Raw genomic sequence first — 19,520 nt, 5'->3', positions numbered from 1 at the left:
ACATATTCATGTCATATTGCAAGGAATTGGAGACCTTAACATTCTGTGAATTGTCTTAAGGGTGTTAACACTCTCATTAGTAAGAATTTGACATACACTTAGGTAAACATAAAACATAAAATTACTTCCTTTGGTAAAATGCCCATCTTTGGATTTTTATTTTTAGATATGAATGTTCAGCAGGCTGTTTGGAGAGCAGTGCCAAAGTAATTGGAAGTGTATTTTATGAAATGGTAAGTAACTGTCAGTGATGAGCAAACAAGCTCGGGTAAGGTGTTAGCCGAGCATGCTCGGGTGCTATCCAAGTGTCTTCGGCGTGCCTGAAAAATTTCTTCTATTTCCCGTGTCTGTATGTCTCACGGCTTGTTGTTTGTTAGGCAATCCTGCATGTGTTGCGGCTGTCGAACAAACGAGAGACATGCAGGCGCAGGTACGCAAACATATTTTTCAATCACGCCGAACACTTGGCTAGCACTCCTTATCCGAGCACGTTCGCTCAGCACTAGTAACTATCTTTAATACTAATCTGTTAGCAGGATGCACACTGTTTACCTCCCACTCTTCTGTTTACATAGACATACTGCTCTCTGAAAGATAATGTCATCCACACCTTTACTTTTGTAATTTATTGCTTCAAGACTGAAAAAATAGCTGTTTTAATAATATGCAAATGATGCTTAATGGGGATTTCTGAAGAACAAAGTACACTTTAATCAATAGATCTTGCAATAAAAATAAGTTCCTCAATTGGATATGTTAAAAAAGCTTCCTGTGCTGAGATAATGTTATAAATATGTACCTGCTATGTACTGTGTAATTTCTGTGTCTGACTGTGAATGAACATGGTCTGAACATTTCCTGGGCAGAGGAAGAAGCCAAAGAGTATACAGATGTAAGGTGGTGCTTGCCAGTAACCACAGGTGAGGCACTGGTCTTCTGTTATCCATCAGCATGCAATATGAAAAAGTTGCATCCTGGCTGGGTGTTGCTGTTTGTGCTGTGAGGGCCTTGCGCCCATGCAGGCTGCCAGTATCCAAAGGTGTTGGCCGGCCAGAACCATAGGCTTCAAAACTCAATAAAGAAGACTCCTGTTCTAAAGCACAGTCGTAACTGAACAGTAACTTGGTAAGGGTTTTTTACAATGGGCAGCGGGTGCAAAGTCTTATGGACATTTCCTTCACGGCATTTTCTTTCACATCGTTTCCTTCCACTGTAGTCTCCTCAAGGTGCAGTCAAGCACACTGTTTCGCCCTACTTCATCATAACCTAGCTTGTTCTGTTTCCACAGTCCTGATCAGCAGGTCTCTTTATCTGCTCAGATGTTCTGCATCCTATTTCTTCCACCACTGTGCCCAGGACCACTCACTAGTCCCATGAACTCAGTCCTGTTTAGGTCTGTTGTCTTCAATGTTTAGCAAATTCAGGGTTTCTTGTTTCACGTCGTCCTAACCAAGTACCTCTTTAAAGTGGAAGGCCACTCTGTCTCTTCAGTCAATTCCAGGTCTTACTACTCCCTTGTCCCCTTAGTTTCCTTTTCAGTAGTTCACCTAACAGCAGCACTGCTCACAGACACTTCCTACTGCAACATGAACTTATCCTTGAAGCAGTCACTTATACGTGAAGCAGTCACTTGCTCTAATACTAGGCCGCTCATACTATGGGCTAGTCCCAAACATTAGTACTATCTATGCCTTATTGTCTCTATCTAACTACAGTCACTTTCTTATCCTACCTATCTTATGTCCTAAGTCCTAAGTTAAATCTTACCCTACGCTATCCTATACTGTACACAACAAATATTACTTATCTTGCTTTATCACACCGTAAAATTTGACATTGCTAACATTACCTTTAACACTGCTACACAATATGCATATTATACTTACAATACTTATCACACTCTATACTGTACAATACACAAGAACATATTACATTTCAGCAATGAACTTGTTTCTTAATGGGGGAAATGCAGTCGGTCTGTCCATATCTCTAAATGGACATTACAGCAGGGGATCATAGCTGCTGGTTTCTGTAAGAAAAAACATTTCCCTGCCTGTTTAAAAATTTGTTTTACCACACAAAAGAAATCAGCTGTGATCCCGCGCTGTCCTGTCTGTATACTCTCTTTTGCTTCCTCCCTTGCCCACGACCTGTGGCATGGTCAGACCATGTTCCTGTATCGTCAGATACAGCCATTACACAATTATTTTAACACATCCAAATGTGGAACTTATTTTTATTCTAAGACATATTAATTAAAATGTCTTTTGTTCGTGGGAAAAGCCCTTTCAATGTTCTGGGCATGCCAAAGCATTTCCCAAGCCTTTGCCTCTCTGTCTTTATTTCCTGCCCAGTCCCACCTTTCTGTACTTAACTGGCAGCTCACCTGACTTTTTTTTGTAAGGGGTGGGTGTATTATTCCTTTTAAGCAATCCATAGAGTGTAAAAGGTGGTTGTCCGATTAAAGGTCTGTGATGATAATACTTCTTAAACATTTCAGCCCTGGCATTTGAAATCCCACAGACCCATGCTGTCCCCGTCCCCAAGCACCAGACTGTATATCTATTTATATAATTGCCTTGTAATGTTTTCATTTCCTGTTCTGTCCAGATGTTACCATGTTCCAGAATTCCAAGCGGAGGAAGTTCACCCACTGCCATATTGGGACACCCAAGTGATGGAAACTGCTGCTGGTACCAACCTATAGCGCGGTACCACCAGCGGAACACCATCACACCACACACACACTTCTATACGCCATACGCACCACACACACACACTCTCACACTCACACACACTCATACACACTTTCCCACAATTGAAAGTTAATTTTAAAAATTGTCTGTGTCTGACCATGCACGGAGCATACCACATCTCCTGGGCAGGGGATGAAGCAAAAGACAATACTGACATTACAGCAGGGGATTACAGAGGATTCATTTTGTGAGGTAAAATATTTCACTGACTGTTTTTAAACAATATTTTACCTCACAAAATGTATCCTGAGTGATCTCCTGCTGTAATGTCAGTATTGTCTTTTGCTTCCTCCCCTGCCCAGGAGCTGTGGTATGTTCTGAAAATGGTCAGACACAGGGGTGAGAGAGACACAGCACAGGGGGAGACAGCTCAAATGGGAAATCACATGAGGGGAGAACACAGCACAGGAAGGAGAGACAGCAGACAAAGGGGATAGCACATGGGGTAGACAGGTCAAAGAAGAGAACACAGATGGAGAAGTCAGCATATGGGGAAAGAGAGAGTGGATAGGTGGGTGAGCACATGGGGGGAGAGATTCTCAACACTGCAAAGCCAAAGCCATTGTGACATTACCGCCCTCCCGATGCGATAGCGTCAGGCCTCCATCTAGTATTATTAATATTACCCTGGATGGAGAAAAGCAAGATTTACTACAGGACTAATATTTCTAATGCTACCTCTGGCCTGCTGGGGTAAGTGACAGAGTCACTCCATCACAACTCTTAACATTATGGGTGTCTTGAGAACACCGATTCTGTTAACAATGTAGCAGACAAGGCAGCCCACAACCAGACAGGCCCTTCTGGCATTTGCCAGAATTGCCAGATGGCAACAGTTGATCCTAACTTTGGACCTTGTCAGTCAAAACAGTTATGGGCTAGTTAAGACAGTAAGTTCAATTCTAACAGATTGTATTTTGCATAAAACAAAAGAGCATGATCAGTTAATGGCAGATAAATGGAGTAGACAGCTAAAATCTGTCTTGGTAAAATAAAATGTACTTATGTCTATGGTTAGCTTAACATCTAAGTGTCTTCGATATTTGATGGCAATGGAATCTAAGATGTGAACTATTTTTCTTTCATTGCATAAGACAAACTTCTCTTTTTTTGTTATAGGTTAAATTGCCATTTGAGGTATTTAGAGGGTTTAACTATTTGGATATCCCAAAGCCGGAGCAAGGCTTTCTATTACCCGAGGCAAAGTTTCAGTCTGATACATTGCCAGGGAAGCAAATTGTACATTGGCCAAAGCAAAGTAGCTTGAGATCAGTACCCAAAAACACATGTCCCTGTTGTCCTCCTAGCTATGTTCGTGGAATGATCCCTATTTCGTACAGAGTTTACTTTTTCAACCAATAGGTTTTCTACTATTACCCTATTCCTGCAAACAGAAAAATGTTTTGATGCTGTAGACAGAAGGGAATAGTTTACACCCTTTCTGAACTATGGTGTTTAGAATTAAATGAACAATAAGGATAAGTTCAGACTTTGTTGTTTTCTTTTTGAGGCGTTTAAGAATGAGTCAGCAAAATGGAACATGCATCAGGAAATGCACCTGTGTTGGGGAGTTCCTGGAGTTTTACATTTCCCGAAGAGGTTTTGGAAAAGTTTTTTTTTTCCTGAAAGTTTGTTTTATAGGCTTTTGATTTTACAGTTCCAAATTTTGTTTGGATTCCCTTCCACTTCAGAAAAGTTACATGCACTTTTTATTTTTCACAAAGCATTTTTCAAAACCTCTTCAGGAAAATTTTTTTTTTTCAAAAAAGTAATGTGACATTTCCCTTAGAAATGACTAATGAGGAGCTTTGCAAGAGTTTTGAAGCTTTTTGAAGATCCTCTTCAAAAACACTGCGTGAACATAGGCTTAGACTTAAAGGGAATCTGTCACACATCTAATGTGAGAACAGCATTATGTAGTGGCAAAAACCTTGATTCCAGCAATGTGTCACCTACTGGGCTCTTTGCTGTAGTTTTAATAAAATCACTTTTTGATCAACAATAGATTTTCATTAGAGGACTAGTACATCTGCTGTCATGTAGTCTTCCATATTCATGAGCTTTGTATAACCCCTCTGCTTAACTGAACAACAGCTTTTTGCCTATGCACAGTGAACACAGAAAGCAGCCAATCAGTGCTGTGGACAGGTTATACAAAGCTCAGCATTCCGAGAACTGATAGATCTGTTATCAGTGCGTCAAGATTGGGAGAAGAGACAATCCAACACAATGGACAGCACTTTGAAGACATTTTATAAGTGGTCATAAACTTGTAAATAACTCATGAAAGAATAAAGTTACGTTAAAACCAAGCACACCATTGTTTTTCTTGTGAATTTCTCAATAAGTTTCATGTGTCACATGACCCTCTTCCCATTGGAAAAAATAAAGTTGGATCCAAAATGGCTGACTCCAAAATGGCCACCATGGTCACCACCCATCTTGAAAAGTTTCCCCCCTCCCATATACTAATGTGCCACAAACAGGAAGCGATATCACCAACCATTCCCATTTTATTTAGGTCTATCTATATAAATGGCCCACCCTGTATTATATAGAGTCATTACAAACAGAGTGATCTACTTCAAGTGTTTATTTCTGTTAATGTTGATGATTATGGCTTATAAATATATATACATATAAATATATGTAGATATTAAGATAAAAGAGCTTATTGTTTCTGCCCCCAATACTTTATCCCTGATGTTTTGTGATAATTCAATTAATTCTATACTGTAGAAGGGGAAACTTGTACAAATTTGATAGCATGACATTGTTTCTCAGGGGCTTCAAGTCTCCTTTAGCGTAAAGCTGTACATAGAATTTGCAGAAGAGGAGGTGATTGTGCTTTAATGGATGAAAAAATAATTTTTTACAGCTTGAATGCCAGGATTCAAAAAGGATTCAAAAAGATATAAATAAACTGGAGCAGTGGGCAGCAACTAACAGAATGGTTTTTAACAGGGAAAAATGCAAAGTACTACATGTGGGCAATAAAAATGAAAAAAGCATATACAGAATGGGAGAAATAGGGCTAAGCAACAGCACATGTGAAAAAGACTTGGGTATACTAATAGATCACAGACTGAATATGAGTCAACAGTGTGATGCAGCCGCCAAAAAGGCAAACGCAATTTTAGGATGTATTAACAGAAGCATACAGTCTAGATCACGTGAAGTCATTATTTCCCTCTACTCCTCTTTGGTCAGACCTCATCTGGAATATTGTGTCCAGTTTTGGGCATCACATTTTAAAAAAGACATCAACAAACTGGAGCAAGTTCAGAAAAGAGCGACCAGAATGGTGACCGGTCTGCAAACCCTGTCTTATGAGGAAAGGTTGCAGGATTTGGGAATGTTTAGTTTGCAAAAGAGAAGACTGAGAGGAGACTTAATAGCTGTCTACAAATATCTAAAGGGCTGTCACATTGTAGAAGGATCATCTTTATTTTCATTTGCACAAGGAAAGACTAGAAGCAAAGGGATGAAACTGAATGGGAGGAGACACAGATTAGATATTAGAAAAAACTTTTTGACAGTTAGAGTGATCAATGAGTGGAATAGGCTGCCATGAGAAGTGGTGAGTTCTCCTTCAATGGAAGTCTTCAAACAGAGGCTGGACAGATATCTGTCTGGGATGATTTAGCAAATCCTGCTTTGAGCAGGGGGTTGGACCAGATGGCCCAGGAGGTCCCTTCCAACTCAACGATTCTATGATTCTATGATTCTGTATAAAATGGATAATACTGATTTGGATAATACTGATATGATTTAACCTCAAAGTTCACTGATAATTTTCTTTTCTTTATTAGCAATCAAGTGTTTGTAGAGCAGCCATACATTCTGGTGTAATAGATAATGAAGGTGGATGGGTAGATGTTACCCGACAAGGGAGAAGAAATTACTTCATAAAATCTTACAGAAATGGAGTCCAGGCTATCGGGTGAGTTCTCCTATGAATAGTTTTACCTACAAGCAGCCATTTATGACCATATCTAGTGTATGTCTGACATGGTCACATTCTGCCTTATATACTGTTCCTGCAAATGATTCATAGGCTTTTCAAGATCATTATTGTGATTTTTATCTTTAAATGTGACATTTTCTTTTCAGTAGATATTCATGATCAGGCTCGGACTGACCCATAGGGTAACAGGGGAATTCCCCGGTGGGCCCCTGTGCAGATGTGGGCTTCCAGTCCCACTGTATGGCAGTACTTGTCATAATTCACTTGATTCACTCTGTAGAGAAAAATGCAGCATCTCATCATTCATTAACCAAACTACCCAGTTTATTATTATATAATGATGTAGATAAATTTGTGATTGAGGGCAATGTAATATTTATATGCAGGTGAAAGGTGAAAAGTGGGCACCCCCAAACAGGGCCGGACTGGGACTAAAATTCAGCCCTGGCATTTGAAGTTACACAGGCCCACTAGTCACATGGTGACTATATAATATCTTTGTACAGTTGTAGTTTACAAGAAGTGAGAGGAGATTAACACGACTATATAACATGTAGTCACAGCTGTGCCCAGTATTTCAGCTCAGTCATATTTATTGCTTTTAGGTACAGTACTCCTCCCAAATCTCTGTCCCCTTTTGTATGCATGATAACAGAATTCCTGGCAGAACTGCTCTCTATTGGGCAACCAGACCCCCTGGTCATAGCCGCCCCTATCATACCTCCCAAATTTCGAAGAAGGGAAAGACGGACAAAGACTGCGGCGTGCGCAGCGCGCCGCTGCAAATTTTGGCCACGCCCAACCACACCCATTTCACAACTTGTCACACCCATGTCCACACCTAATCGCACCCATTTAGCACTGCTGATCACACTGACTGGTACTGAGGGCACAGTGGCTGGCATTATGGGCACACTGACTGGCACTAAGGAAGAGAGAAAACAGAGAGAGAGAGAAAAAAGAAAACAGAGAGAGCGAGAAAGAAAGGGGAAAGAAAGAAAGAACAGTGAGAGACAAAGAAAGAACAGTGAGAGACAGAGAAAGAACAGCGAGAGAAAGAACGAGGGGAAAGAAAGAAAGAACAGAGAGAGACAGAGAAAGAACAGAGAGAGAAAGAAAGAAGTAAAGAAAAGAAAGAAAGAACAGAGAGAAAGAGAGGAAAGAAAAAGAAAGAAAGAGGGGAAGAAAGAACAGAGAGAGAATGAAAGAACAGAGAAAGAAAGAAAAAGAGAGAAAGAAATAAAGAAAGATTCTACAAAGATACTATAGCAGCCCGGCTCCCATTGTAGTGCCCACCTGAGCCTCCCGGTGCAGGACCTATCATGATCCGCTCACATGGCCGGCATCCTCGATTCCAAGGCGATCCTGCTGTCTGCGCTGTCGGAGGAGGATACGGTGATGGATCTGAAGCATTCCTGGTTCCGTCACAATCTCCTCAAGAAATTATCTCATTTCCGGTCAGCTTCCAGCACATCACTTCAGGTGGAACGTCATGTGTGTGTTTTAAAATGCTCCTCGGGGCTCCGCCATGTACTCCTGTGTCCGTGGGAAAAGCCCGCTTTGTATGCTTTGTACACACTTGGCTTCGCACCGTACATCCCGTACACATATGACTCCACTCCATACACACACGGTTCCACTCCGTTCACCTTGTACACGCGTGGCTCCTCTCCGTACACCTCGTACACGCGTGGCTCCTCTCCGTACACCTCGTACACGCGCGGCTCCGCTCCGTCCACCTCGTACACACGGCTCCTCTCCGTACACCTCATACACGCGCGGCTCCACCTCGTACACACACACGGCTCCGCTCCGTACACCTCGTACACACGGCTCCTCTCCGTACACCTCGTACACACGCGGCTCCTCTCCGTACACCTCGTACACACGCGGCTCCTCTTCGTACACCTCGTACACATGCGGCTCCTCTCCGTACACCTCGTACACACGCGGCTCCGCTCCGTACACCTTGTACACACGGCTCCGCTCCGTACACCTCGTACACACGGCTCCTCTCCGTACACCTCGTACACAAGGCTCCGCTCCGTACACCTCGTACACACGGCTCCGCTCCGTACACCTCGTACACACGGCTCCGCTCCGTACACCTCGTACACACGGCTCCGCTCCGTACACACACAGCTCCTCTCCGTACACCTCGTACACACGGCTCCGCTCCGTACACCTCGTACACACACGGCTCCTCTACGTACACCTCGTACACACGGCTCCGCTCCATACACCTCGTACTCACGGCTCCGCTCCATACACACGGCTCCGCTCCGTACACCTCGTACACACGGCTCCGCTCCGTACACCTCGTACACACGGCTCCGCTCCGTACACCTCGTACACACGGCTCTGCTCCGTACATCTCATACACACACATCTCTGCTACATCCACACTGTAAATCCTGACCCCACACATACTTACCTCAACCAGCACCATGACAACAGCAAAGCAAGTCTTGCAGACGGTAGAGGCAAGGCTGAGCGCACAGGACCTGTGATGAGGTCACAGGAGGGGCGGAGTCAGGGGTGATATGATCAGGGCTCCTGATCATGTGACCCCCTGACTCCTCCCCTCCTGTGACCTCATCACAGGTCCTGCGAACAGAGCGAGCAGGCAAGCGAGTGCGACGCTGTGAGTGGCTGCGGGGGTGAGGGGGGCGTGGCGGCTTATCTCCCTGCAGTGCGGGAGGAACTTGAATCTATCACCGCCGTGCCCGCAGAGGGCCAGCGGCAGGAGCAACAGTGGCCGCAGCAGCTGGCAAGCGGCCAGATGTTCGGGCGCTGCCGCCCGCGGCCCACATGACAGCGGCCCAGCGGGAAAATGCCCGGTTGGTTATATTGCCAATCCGGGCCTGCCCCCAAAGTCAATGTTACTGGTGGGCCCTTGGCACCCCAGTCCGACATTGTTCATGATGCTGCTGTCCTGCTTGTTTTTTTTAAAAGCAAGATCCAGGAGTCCATGATTTAGAGTCTTGTGTGACTTCAGTACTTGTTGTGTTTGTGATTTTGGATGTTGTTATATTGAGGCGCTAATACTAATTTTAAGCCAAAATGAACATATTAAGACTTCATTCAGACATCTACGATTTTTCTCATACGTAAAAACACAGATGGTTGTTCATCAGTGATTTCGATCTGAGTTTCATGAGTATTTGGCCCTCATGTCAGTTTTTCCCATCAGGGATTCATTAGTGTTTTTTTTTATTGATGAATATATAAATAAATTAAAAGGCTTCACCGATCCATTATAATCATAATCGCTGATTTTCAAGATCTAGAGGTATGCATGGGTAATTTTGGTCCATGACTCTGCTCAAAAACTAATATATCTCCATGATGTTTTGCAGAGTGCTTGGTCCTCAAAAAAACAGGGACATGTGAATAGCCTCATAGAATATAATAGGTACATGTGCTGTCCTTGAAAAACAAGGATAGAACTTGTACCCAACTCACGGATGTCTAGGAGGGCTTCGAATGAGAATGGCTATCCACTCTACTTTTCATTTTATAATTGGTCTAACTTTAATCAGGTCTCCATTGTTCCTCCTCCAGTGATCTCTGCCAATTCAGTGGCTGCAGTTTTGATTTGTTGGTAAAAAGAGGTGGACAAGAAGCTTAAAAAAGCACTGCCAGTAAATTTTTGATCTGCTTAATATATTTCGGACATCATATTATAGAGCACTGTGTACTTACAATTCCTCATATTGCCTCTCTACCCTTTAATTCTTCTCTTTTCCAATAGGTCAATGACATGATGTCATTAAAAACAAACTACCTGAATCCTTCTAAGCTCTGTGTAGAAACAGGAAGCATCTTTTTCCCTGCATGGTCATCATTAGAACTACAATTCTTCATCACTGCATTGTGCCTGGTGGGGGGTGGAGCGAAGCAGCTGGGTCAGAATTTGAAAAGGTGGAGCAGGGCTGCCAGGGACTTTGCAATGATGACTCATGGAGGGAAACAGAGGCTTTCTGTTTTTACATGGAGCTTAGATAGATTCAGCTAATCAGTTTTTATTCATGCTATGTCATAGGCCTAATGGAAAAGAGAAGAATTAATTGGGTAGAAAGGCAAAAAAAGCAATTGCAAGTACACTATGCTATATAATAAGATAACTGCAATATGATGAGGGGATAAAAACTTTGATGAGAGGAGTGCTTAATTAATTCATATGCTTCGCTCGTGGCTGATATAAAATAATACGGTGAATTTGATTGATTTATTTTAATGCAAGGATATTAGTTAACAAAGTACCTCAGTTTTGTAAAAAAAATTTCGTATTACATCTTTGCTCTGTAAAATAATGAAAAGACATTCATGGCTTCTAAATATTAATTTCTTTATCCAACAGCAAATACCAATCTGCTAATTCCTTTACAGTCTCTAAAGTATCATGTGAGTATCACAGTTTGGAGTGAATCTATATTGTATGCCATTTAATAAATTGATCTGAATGTCTTTAATGTATTTTACATATTGTTTTTGTAGTTCAGGCTGTGACTTGTGAGACAACAGTGGAGCAATTGTGTCCATTTCAACCTCCAGCTTCTCACTGTCCACGGTAAGATCTTCAATAAATTAATGTAATATTCTTAACGTAATCTAGCATTGCATTTAGTTTTAAACATTGTAAATTTATGCACCACATTTCTACAAGTCTTCTAATATATGCGTTTGACAAAACCATTTGAATCACTATAAATTCTGCATAATTGGTAAAGGAAAATGAAATCCTGTTGGAATTAATGCTTGGGCTCATGCTTGAATGTTGAGAGGATCAATAATATGAAAACACCTAAAGAAATGAACTGAGATACAAACTGGTGTGCGTGCAGCATGTAAGCGCATGTTCACATTGGTCACTGAACAGTAAAAAACAAAGACAGAAGCATAATAAGTAAATACCCTGCAATGAATAACAGCAATAGTGCATGGAAATAATGTAAAGTACTTAGTTAACATCATTTTGATAAAAAAAACAAATGCAAAAGCCATCCCACCACGTCACGGTGACCCTAATTGGGACAGTCCTACTCTAACATTAAAATCTTACCTTTTGTGAAATGACATGTCTGTGGTTGAAGGATGAGAGGGACTGAGCCCAGCTAGTAGACACACAGCCAAAGTCCAGCTCAAAGAAAAGACAGGCCACACCTTTATATGCACATGGTGCAGACAGACTGAAAAAATTATTAGAAAATGGCACCATTAGATATCTATCAGACCCTAACATTCCTCAATGTGTCACTTAATGTATTTTTTTTTATTAATTGTACAAAATTCAAAAGAAAAAAATTATCGTATGTAGTTGTAGATTAGAATATGGTTCTGTATGAAGATACTTTAAGGATTCTGTTTGCATTGTTCTTTTGCTTCCTAAATTTAAATCGAAACCGCTTTCTAAAATGGCATGCATTAAAAAAAATTTCTCCCATTATGCTGTCTAGATTGGACGAGCACTAACCGTGGTTTTTACTGAGAGCAGTCATACCCATGTAATGCTATGTGCCTCTACACATGTCCGAATTTTGTCCTCGGACTGAGTGGTCCAAGGAGAAATTCTTTGACATGTAAGATTTTGATCTGAGTGTCAGATCAAATCCGCAATGAAAGTCTATGGGTCCATGGAAAACATCAGACCACACTCGGATGACATCTGTGTGCTGTCTGATTTTCACGGACTGACTCAGTGTAGAAGGTGGAGAACCTTTTTTTCTCTTCATCTCTCAGAAAAACATCCCATTCTGATCAAACTATAATCAGAGTGTGATTAGCGTAATCAGCCTGTTGTTAGTGAGAAAATTATCTTGTGATTCTAGCCTCTCAGTGCAATGACAGTGTGACATGCCCGTGTTTCATAGTCCAAGTGCAGACTCAAATACATTGACCTACCTCTGGTCTCCTTATCCGAACTCAACAGCCTTATACTAAGCATTTATGAGGCTTTGAGTTTGGACCAGGAGACTTGCAGTAAGTCCATGCATTGTGGTCCATATTTTGAATGCAAAATACGTATGTGTTCAACCGGCATTAGAGATAGTGGATCGCCCACCAGGGCAGTGGGGATACTCGGTACCGGGCCGGTATTTAAAAGGGATGTGTCACGGCAGCATTTGACCCGGTCCGTGGCCCTGGGCGTCCAAGTAAAGAGAAATTTACAAGGTGTAAACAAAGTTTGTAATAGAGTGTTCGTGACTCCACCTGTGGTTTCTGGTCAGAAGTAACCAGCACAGCAGGACAACTCCTCTGGGACTGATGGTAATGCAGCTGAGTTGGTACAGCTCTCCACAGGAGAGCTTTGTCCCAGGGCAGTTGGTATGTAAGATGTTGTATTTGACAATGGTAGATGTAGCAGAGTTGAGAAGGTGATGCAGGAATAATTAAAGGACACAGCTGGGTGCAGTTCCAAAGGTTTACTCACTGTTCTTATGGGCCGAGTGCCCGCCTGGTGCTGCGTCCTCCAGGTGAGGGGTCCAGCAAACTCTCAGGTAGGTCAGGGTACACCTTTGCAGGACTCCTTTCTGTATCTGACTTTCCTGGCTGTCTCACTGTGTTGGCTTACCGCCTCTCCTGCCCAACACCTCACAGTCAGTATCCTAGGCCAGCAGCCGCAGACCTTGTCGGGTAACGTCCTCTTTGCATTTCCTTGCTCCTTTATGGCTGCCTTTCCAGCAAAGATAACTGTGGCTTGTGGCTGAGGTACCTACAGGTGCCTCTACCTCCAGCTTGCTAGTTGAGTCTGATCATTTCCGGGGGCCGGAACCCCCCATGCAACCTGGTCTCTCCAATACTGGATCAGGCCCCACGGTTGGCTCTCGCGCGTCCCATGCCCCTAAGACCCCTTCTGCTCTCCAACAGCTTCATTTCATCTCTTTCTCTAAGCCTCCAATGGAGCTGCTTGTCAGCTCATCTGCTCCCTTTCCTTCCACACACTCTCTCTGAACTGTTCCTTCTGCAGCTCCTGACAGTGAGCTGCCTCACAACATGTCTGCTTACTTTCACTTTCTCCTCATGTCTGACTCACTCTGCACTGTCTTTCTCCTCTCTAAACTTGACCCACCTCCCAACACCCTTTACTACCCAGACAGTGATGACAGGAGGCCCTGCTAATGTAGTGTTGTGTTGGGTGCAGGTTCTAGAATCCTGGGCGGTGCTCCCTCCTTACCTAAGAATGGAGTACCACACCTCAGGGTGAGGAGCAGTACCTCGGTGGCGACTGAACCCTCAGGGGTGCCACAATAGCATCGAGGAGGCGGGTGTACAGAGATCTCTAGTATTGACAGGGAACAAAGTATCAACAGTCTCAAGAAGGGCAGAGAAAACACAAAAACAAATAAATGTAGTTTAGAACATGGGCTAATGAACACAGTAGTACCCTGGATACACATGGATCAGACTGCAAACTGCATATCGGAGGGTCTGAATATAAATGAATGAATGAATGAAGATTGCAGACTGAAACTTAGCGTAATTTTATTGCCAAATGTGTTCATTGCCTTTTACTTATTATACAGTGTACAGTGCTTAGTTCTCAACCAGAGAGGTGGTGAGGATTTTCAACACATGGAGTAGACAAGGTATTGCAGATAAGGTCTCAAATGGATAAGGGGGGATTACAGATAAGGTAAGAGGTCAACAGTTCTGTGTTGAGAGTGTAAAGCCCCCGTCACACACAGCGATCTCACTAGCGAGATCGCTGCTGAGTCACAAGTTTTGTGATGCAACAGCGATCTCACCAGCGAGATCGCTGTGTGACACTTACCAGCGACCGGCCCCCCTGCCGGGTATCGCTGATCGTCCTGGAATGGCCAGGACATTTTTCTGATCACTGGTCTCCCGCTGGCCAGCACGCATCACTGCGTGTGGCAGGCAGGAGACCAACGATCAGCGAGCTGGAGCTGGTAACCAAGGTAAACATCGGGTTTCTAAGCGCCGCGCGGCACTTAAAAACCTGATGGTTACCTTAGTTACCAGCGCACTGGTGCAGGGAGCTGGTATCCAAGGTACACATCAGGTTTCTAAGCGCCGCGCTGCAATTAGAAACCCGATGTGTACTTTGCTTACCAGCTCCCTGCACAAGCGCGCTGGTAACTAAAGTACACAGTGGTAACTAAGCGATGTGCGTCGCTTGTTACCCGCGTGTTGCTGTCCTGATCATTGGTGAAGCTGCCTGTTTGGCAGCTCACCAGCGATCATGTAGTGACACACCAGCGATCCTGACAAGTTCACATCGTTGTCGGGATCGCTGGTGAGTCACTATGTGTGACGGGGCCCTAAGACAAAACCTGCATAAGTATTGCAGTCACTCCGCTGTGGAGGTTTGTGGCAGAGTAAGTGACAAGTGCTCTGGGGAATGAGGTAAAGTGGGTAAGAGTAGCTATTGAAAAATAGATACATTAAAGAGGTTGTCTACTACTAGACAAAATGTTTGGCCCCATAAAATAATAAAGCTATTACTCACCACCTATTCCGGCGCTGTTCCCGCCATGTCAGCACTCGCTGTCCCAGGACTCACGTGTGGTTGTTGTGACATGTGACACCGGCACCCAATCAGCGCTGGCATCACTGTCCCTGCCCTCCAACAAATCAAACATGAAGAAGAAGGCCAGGCTGCAGCTGATTTCAGACTTCCTCTTCATGCTCAATTCAACAGGAGGCACGGACACTGATGCCAGCGCTGATTGGGCATCGGCATCACGTGTCACAGCAATAACACGGGAGCCCTGGGGAGGCCAACACCGTGGGAACGGCGCCAGCACGGTAGGTGAGTATTAGCGTTATTATTTTATTGGGGCTAAGCAAGGGGTTATGACAAGAAGTTGTGCAAGTAGTGGACAACTTATTTAGGAACACAAATAAAGCTGATGTCTGTCGAAAAATTAGGCAGGCAGCAGTATCAGATTTTCCCAGAGCTTCCACAAAGAAGAGATGTCATGGTTTGGACAGGTTCCTTGCCTTGCACTCGCAGGGTTAAGTGTATGTGACCTCTTTCTGGATCTGGGAGGGGTATTTTATACTCACTCTTTACCAGGCTTCTCTGTCAGCTATACTTTTGCCCTTGGCATAGTTTAAGTGACCCTGTGTGTTTGTGCCTCATGCAGTGTGCATGCTTCTGTGTTTGATATCTTGGCTTCTGAGCCAGTCTGTCCCCGTTGTGTTCTTATCTGCTGATTTGGTACTGTGTGTCTATTCTCCTGGTTTCTGACTTCGGCTACATCTCTGGTTATTCTCCTGTCTATTCCCCTGGTACTTCTGCCTATACGGTTGTGACCCTTGGCCTGTCCCTGACATCCCTCCTGTCTAGCACTCATCGGCACTTCTGTTTGTGCTATACCTGTGGGTAGAGTCGTTATTCTCGGGCCAGCATCTCTCCCTGCTCCTGCTCCCTCAGGGAGACCTGCAGGTGGCTCTGACCCTTGGTAGTCACATGGTGAAGGTCCTGCTAGTGCTCAGTCATGCTGGGATGTGCTCCTCTCCCTAGGGACTCTGATAAGTCCCTGCAGCAACGCAGATTTCTAATGGTCCAGACACTGATTAGATGGCAGTTCTGGATATCCTGACAAGAGACAGTCCAGACTTGCTTAGTCAGAGTTGGACTGGAGATCCTCAAGCTGAGCTTGCTCCTGAGATTAGTAACCAATGAACATTTTCCTCTGTGGTCAAGAAAAGTGCCTGTTATTCTATTTGTAGGTGGGCCATCGTGAGTGGGTAGGGTTTTTAATGCATATAACCAATTGACGCTTAGTCCGAAAACTTTAAGGGGTTGTCTGATCTAAAGCTACAAGTCTGCAGTCACTCTTTGTGACTGCAGACTTGTGAATACTCAAATCATAGGCACTGCACACTGTGAAGATTCTAGGGTGTCGGTGCTGGCACCGGGAGTGGGCAATCGTGTGATCATAAGTATGGGTTCTGCATACTCCATGCAACATTCCAATTAGACAAGTGCTGTGTCACTTAATGCAAGTGTATTGAACAAGGCTGGAAACAGTCTAGTTAGAATGTGACCAGGAATATACATATTGCATATTTGCGCTCACATGACTGCCATCTCCCTTCACCAGAGAATTTTCACAGTGCACAGTGCATGCGATGTGAGGATTCACAAGACTTCAGTCATATAGAGTGACTATGTAGCATTATATCGGAACTTTGGGCAAGGCACTTGCCTCCCTTTACACCCTAGTCCACTACATAAAAGCATGGGTCCTGGATATGTGTGTAGATTCTACTGTGTGGGCATTATGCCTGTGCAGGTCGAATGTAGCCAGTGTTGTGGACTGGCGAGGATCGTGTATTTTACAATTCAATGAGGGAGACTTCCATTCTGACACAAATTCTTGGTAAGGGTTATATATAAGGGATAGTGGGTACAAAGTCTTATTCACATTTTCTTCACAGTATAAAGTATTTTCACAGCCAATGTCCTTCCTCTGCAGTTCTACTCCAGGGTTAGTGAGGCACATTGTTTCATTCTCCTCCGGCACAACCCAGCTTTACCGCTACAGTCCTGATAAGCAAGACTCCTTACTTGCTCTTTGATTGCACATCCTATTTCTTCCAATACTGGCACCCTGGAACCCTTGCACTCAGGAACCTTACTACAGTAGTCCAACGTGCTTAGTCCTGCTCAGGTCCGTTATCGTCTGCATTGCAAGCTTCAGGTTTTGTGACTCGGTGTCCTATATGAGGGCAGATATGGAGAGAAGACTATGATATCATCTAGACAGACCATGACAGAAGAATAGAGGAGATCTTGGAAGATGTCAATCACAAATTCTTGGAAGATAGGTGGGGCATTGTTGAGACCAAAGGGTATTGAAAGCAGTCTTTCATTCATCTCGTTGGCATATCTGAATTAGATTGTATGCTCCGCTCAGATCCTTGTTGGTAAAAATTCTGGCACCTTTTAGGCAATCAAGCAATACCATATCAAAGGCAATGGATGCTTGTTCTTAACCGTGATCTGGTTGAAACACCTAGAATCTATGCAAGGATGGCTCCTGTTGTTGAAGAGTACTTTTGAATGAATCCCCTTGCTATATTCTTTTTTACATACTCGGACATGCCTAGAGTCTCCGCTTGTGACTGGGTGTAGATGTAGATAAAGCCTCGTGAAGGCGAGTATCCCGGAAACAGGTCTATAGTCGTATTGCCTATGTGAAGGTAGCAATTCTGCTTTCTTCTTGTTGAAGACATCAGCAAAGGATCAGTAGGCGGATTGTAATCCTGGCAGAGAAGATGGTGCTACCAGCACCCAAACTGGACATAGTATTGTGAGCTCATTTTCTTGTTCACCTTTGATGTCCGATGAACTCCCTCTGCTGGTGAAAGGAGGTGGTGAAACTGATTTGGATGGGAGAGACCTGTCACCTGAACAGGGGGATTGCGATTGGACATCCGGAATCTCTGAGTGGATACAAGGCAGCCGATGCCCTGTAGGGTTGCTGGTTATTTCTCTGCTCTGAGCTCTGGCCTCCAGTTCAGTTCCTGTCTTCTAAAGCTAAGTTTTGCTCTGTTATTGTTCCATGAGATTTTGTCTGATTTGCTTAGTTTTGTGTTCAGCCAGCCCCGGCTGGGGTTTTGCTGAATTTCCTTTTTTGTCCCTGATCGGTTAATTCTATTTTGCTCTGTCTTCAGAATATATCAGAGTGCTGATATAGGGATTTTGAAGTCTAGTGACTTCAGGGCCGTTTTTCCATTCAGACGTGTTGAGACATTTTTGGTAGGGTTTTTGCGGATTGCAGCCAGCATCTTTTCTGTCCTTTCCTATCTAGTTAGTTGGGCCTCATCGTTTGCTCTGCCTGTCTTTCTGTCTGTGTTTGTGTTTTCATCTGTTTTCACTGTCAATACATGTTGGGGGCTGTCTATTGCTTTGGGGTCTGCTCTGGGGCAGTTTAGATTTCCCCTTTCTTTCTTTAGGCTTATTTAGCTCTCCGGCTGTGACGAGGCATCTAGGACCACCGTAGGAACACTCCTTGGCTACGTTTAGTTGTTGTGAATAGGATCAGGGGTCTGCAATCCGCTAGCTACCAACCTCTCCGGTTTTCTGGACTTAGCTTGCATTTTTGTTTTTTCCTCCTCCGGTGACTCATTCATAACAACATAGTGTACAGGTACAAGACACTTTTCATGACAAGACTATCCCCAACAAAATACCTCTTCAGATCTCCAGTCAAGAATGGGGAGCTATGGATGACCCAGAAGAAGTGGATGAGACAGACTATCGAGCACATAGAAGTTGACCTTCTTTGTGTGCAGCATTCCTATTTGGAGCTCTACTTGCTCAGTGGCCACCTGATCATCTTTGGATAGGGGCCTTCCATCAACATATGACAAAAACAATGAACTCTGGAGGCATCGAATGGGGATCTGGTAACGATCTACCACTGCTTGCTGCATGAAGTTCCCTGATGCACCGGAATCCAGGTATGCCATCTCAAAGAACTGTGAACCTCCAGATGTCACAAATATGGTCAAGATCAATGGTTGAAGGGAAATACTCTCACCCAGGGTAGCCTCTCCTACCAACCTTAGGCTTGGGAGTTTTCCGACTTCTTGGGGCAGGCATAGATAAGATGATCTGGTCCTCCGCAATAAAAGCTTAAGTCCCTGCTTCAACTGATCTTCTGTTGTTCTTCGGCAAGATTTACATGGTTGACCTGCATAGGATCAAAAATTTGGACAAAATTGTGATCACAAAGGTCTGAAGGATGAGCGGCCACTGGAAGGATGGAGTCAGACAAAGCGGTTTTCTCTCATGTACCATTTCTCTGGAGCGCTAC

General features: G+C 43.8%; 1 protein-coding gene across 1 annotated transcript in view; it reads left to right on the top strand.

Annotated features, from left to right (window-relative positions):
* CRISPLD1 (cysteine rich secretory protein LCCL domain containing 1) overlaps positions 1–19,520 on the top strand; it is a 162,455-nt gene that overhangs the window by 76,040 nt on the left and 66,895 nt on the right. Inside the window, exons 9-12 of the mRNA XM_073550630.1 lie at positions 167–233; positions 6,569–6,699; positions 11,087–11,130; positions 11,224–11,296. Of these exons, the coding sequence (XP_073406731.1) occupies positions 167–233; positions 6,569–6,699; positions 11,087–11,130; positions 11,224–11,296 (315 nt within the window). The remainder of the gene's footprint in view (positions 1–166; positions 234–6,568; positions 6,700–11,086; positions 11,131–11,223; positions 11,297–19,520) is intronic.

Source organism: Dendrobates tinctorius, unplaced genomic scaffold (assembly GCF_039654945.1).
Source record: "Dendrobates tinctorius isolate UK_male_01 unplaced genomic scaffold, ASM3965494v1 ptg000165l, whole genome shotgun sequence".
In the NCBI taxonomy this organism is placed as follows: domain Eukaryota; kingdom Metazoa; phylum Chordata; class Amphibia; order Anura; family Dendrobatidae; genus Dendrobates; species Dendrobates tinctorius.
Note: the sequence above shows the minus strand (reverse complement) of the source record. Positions and strands in the feature narration are given on the sequence as shown.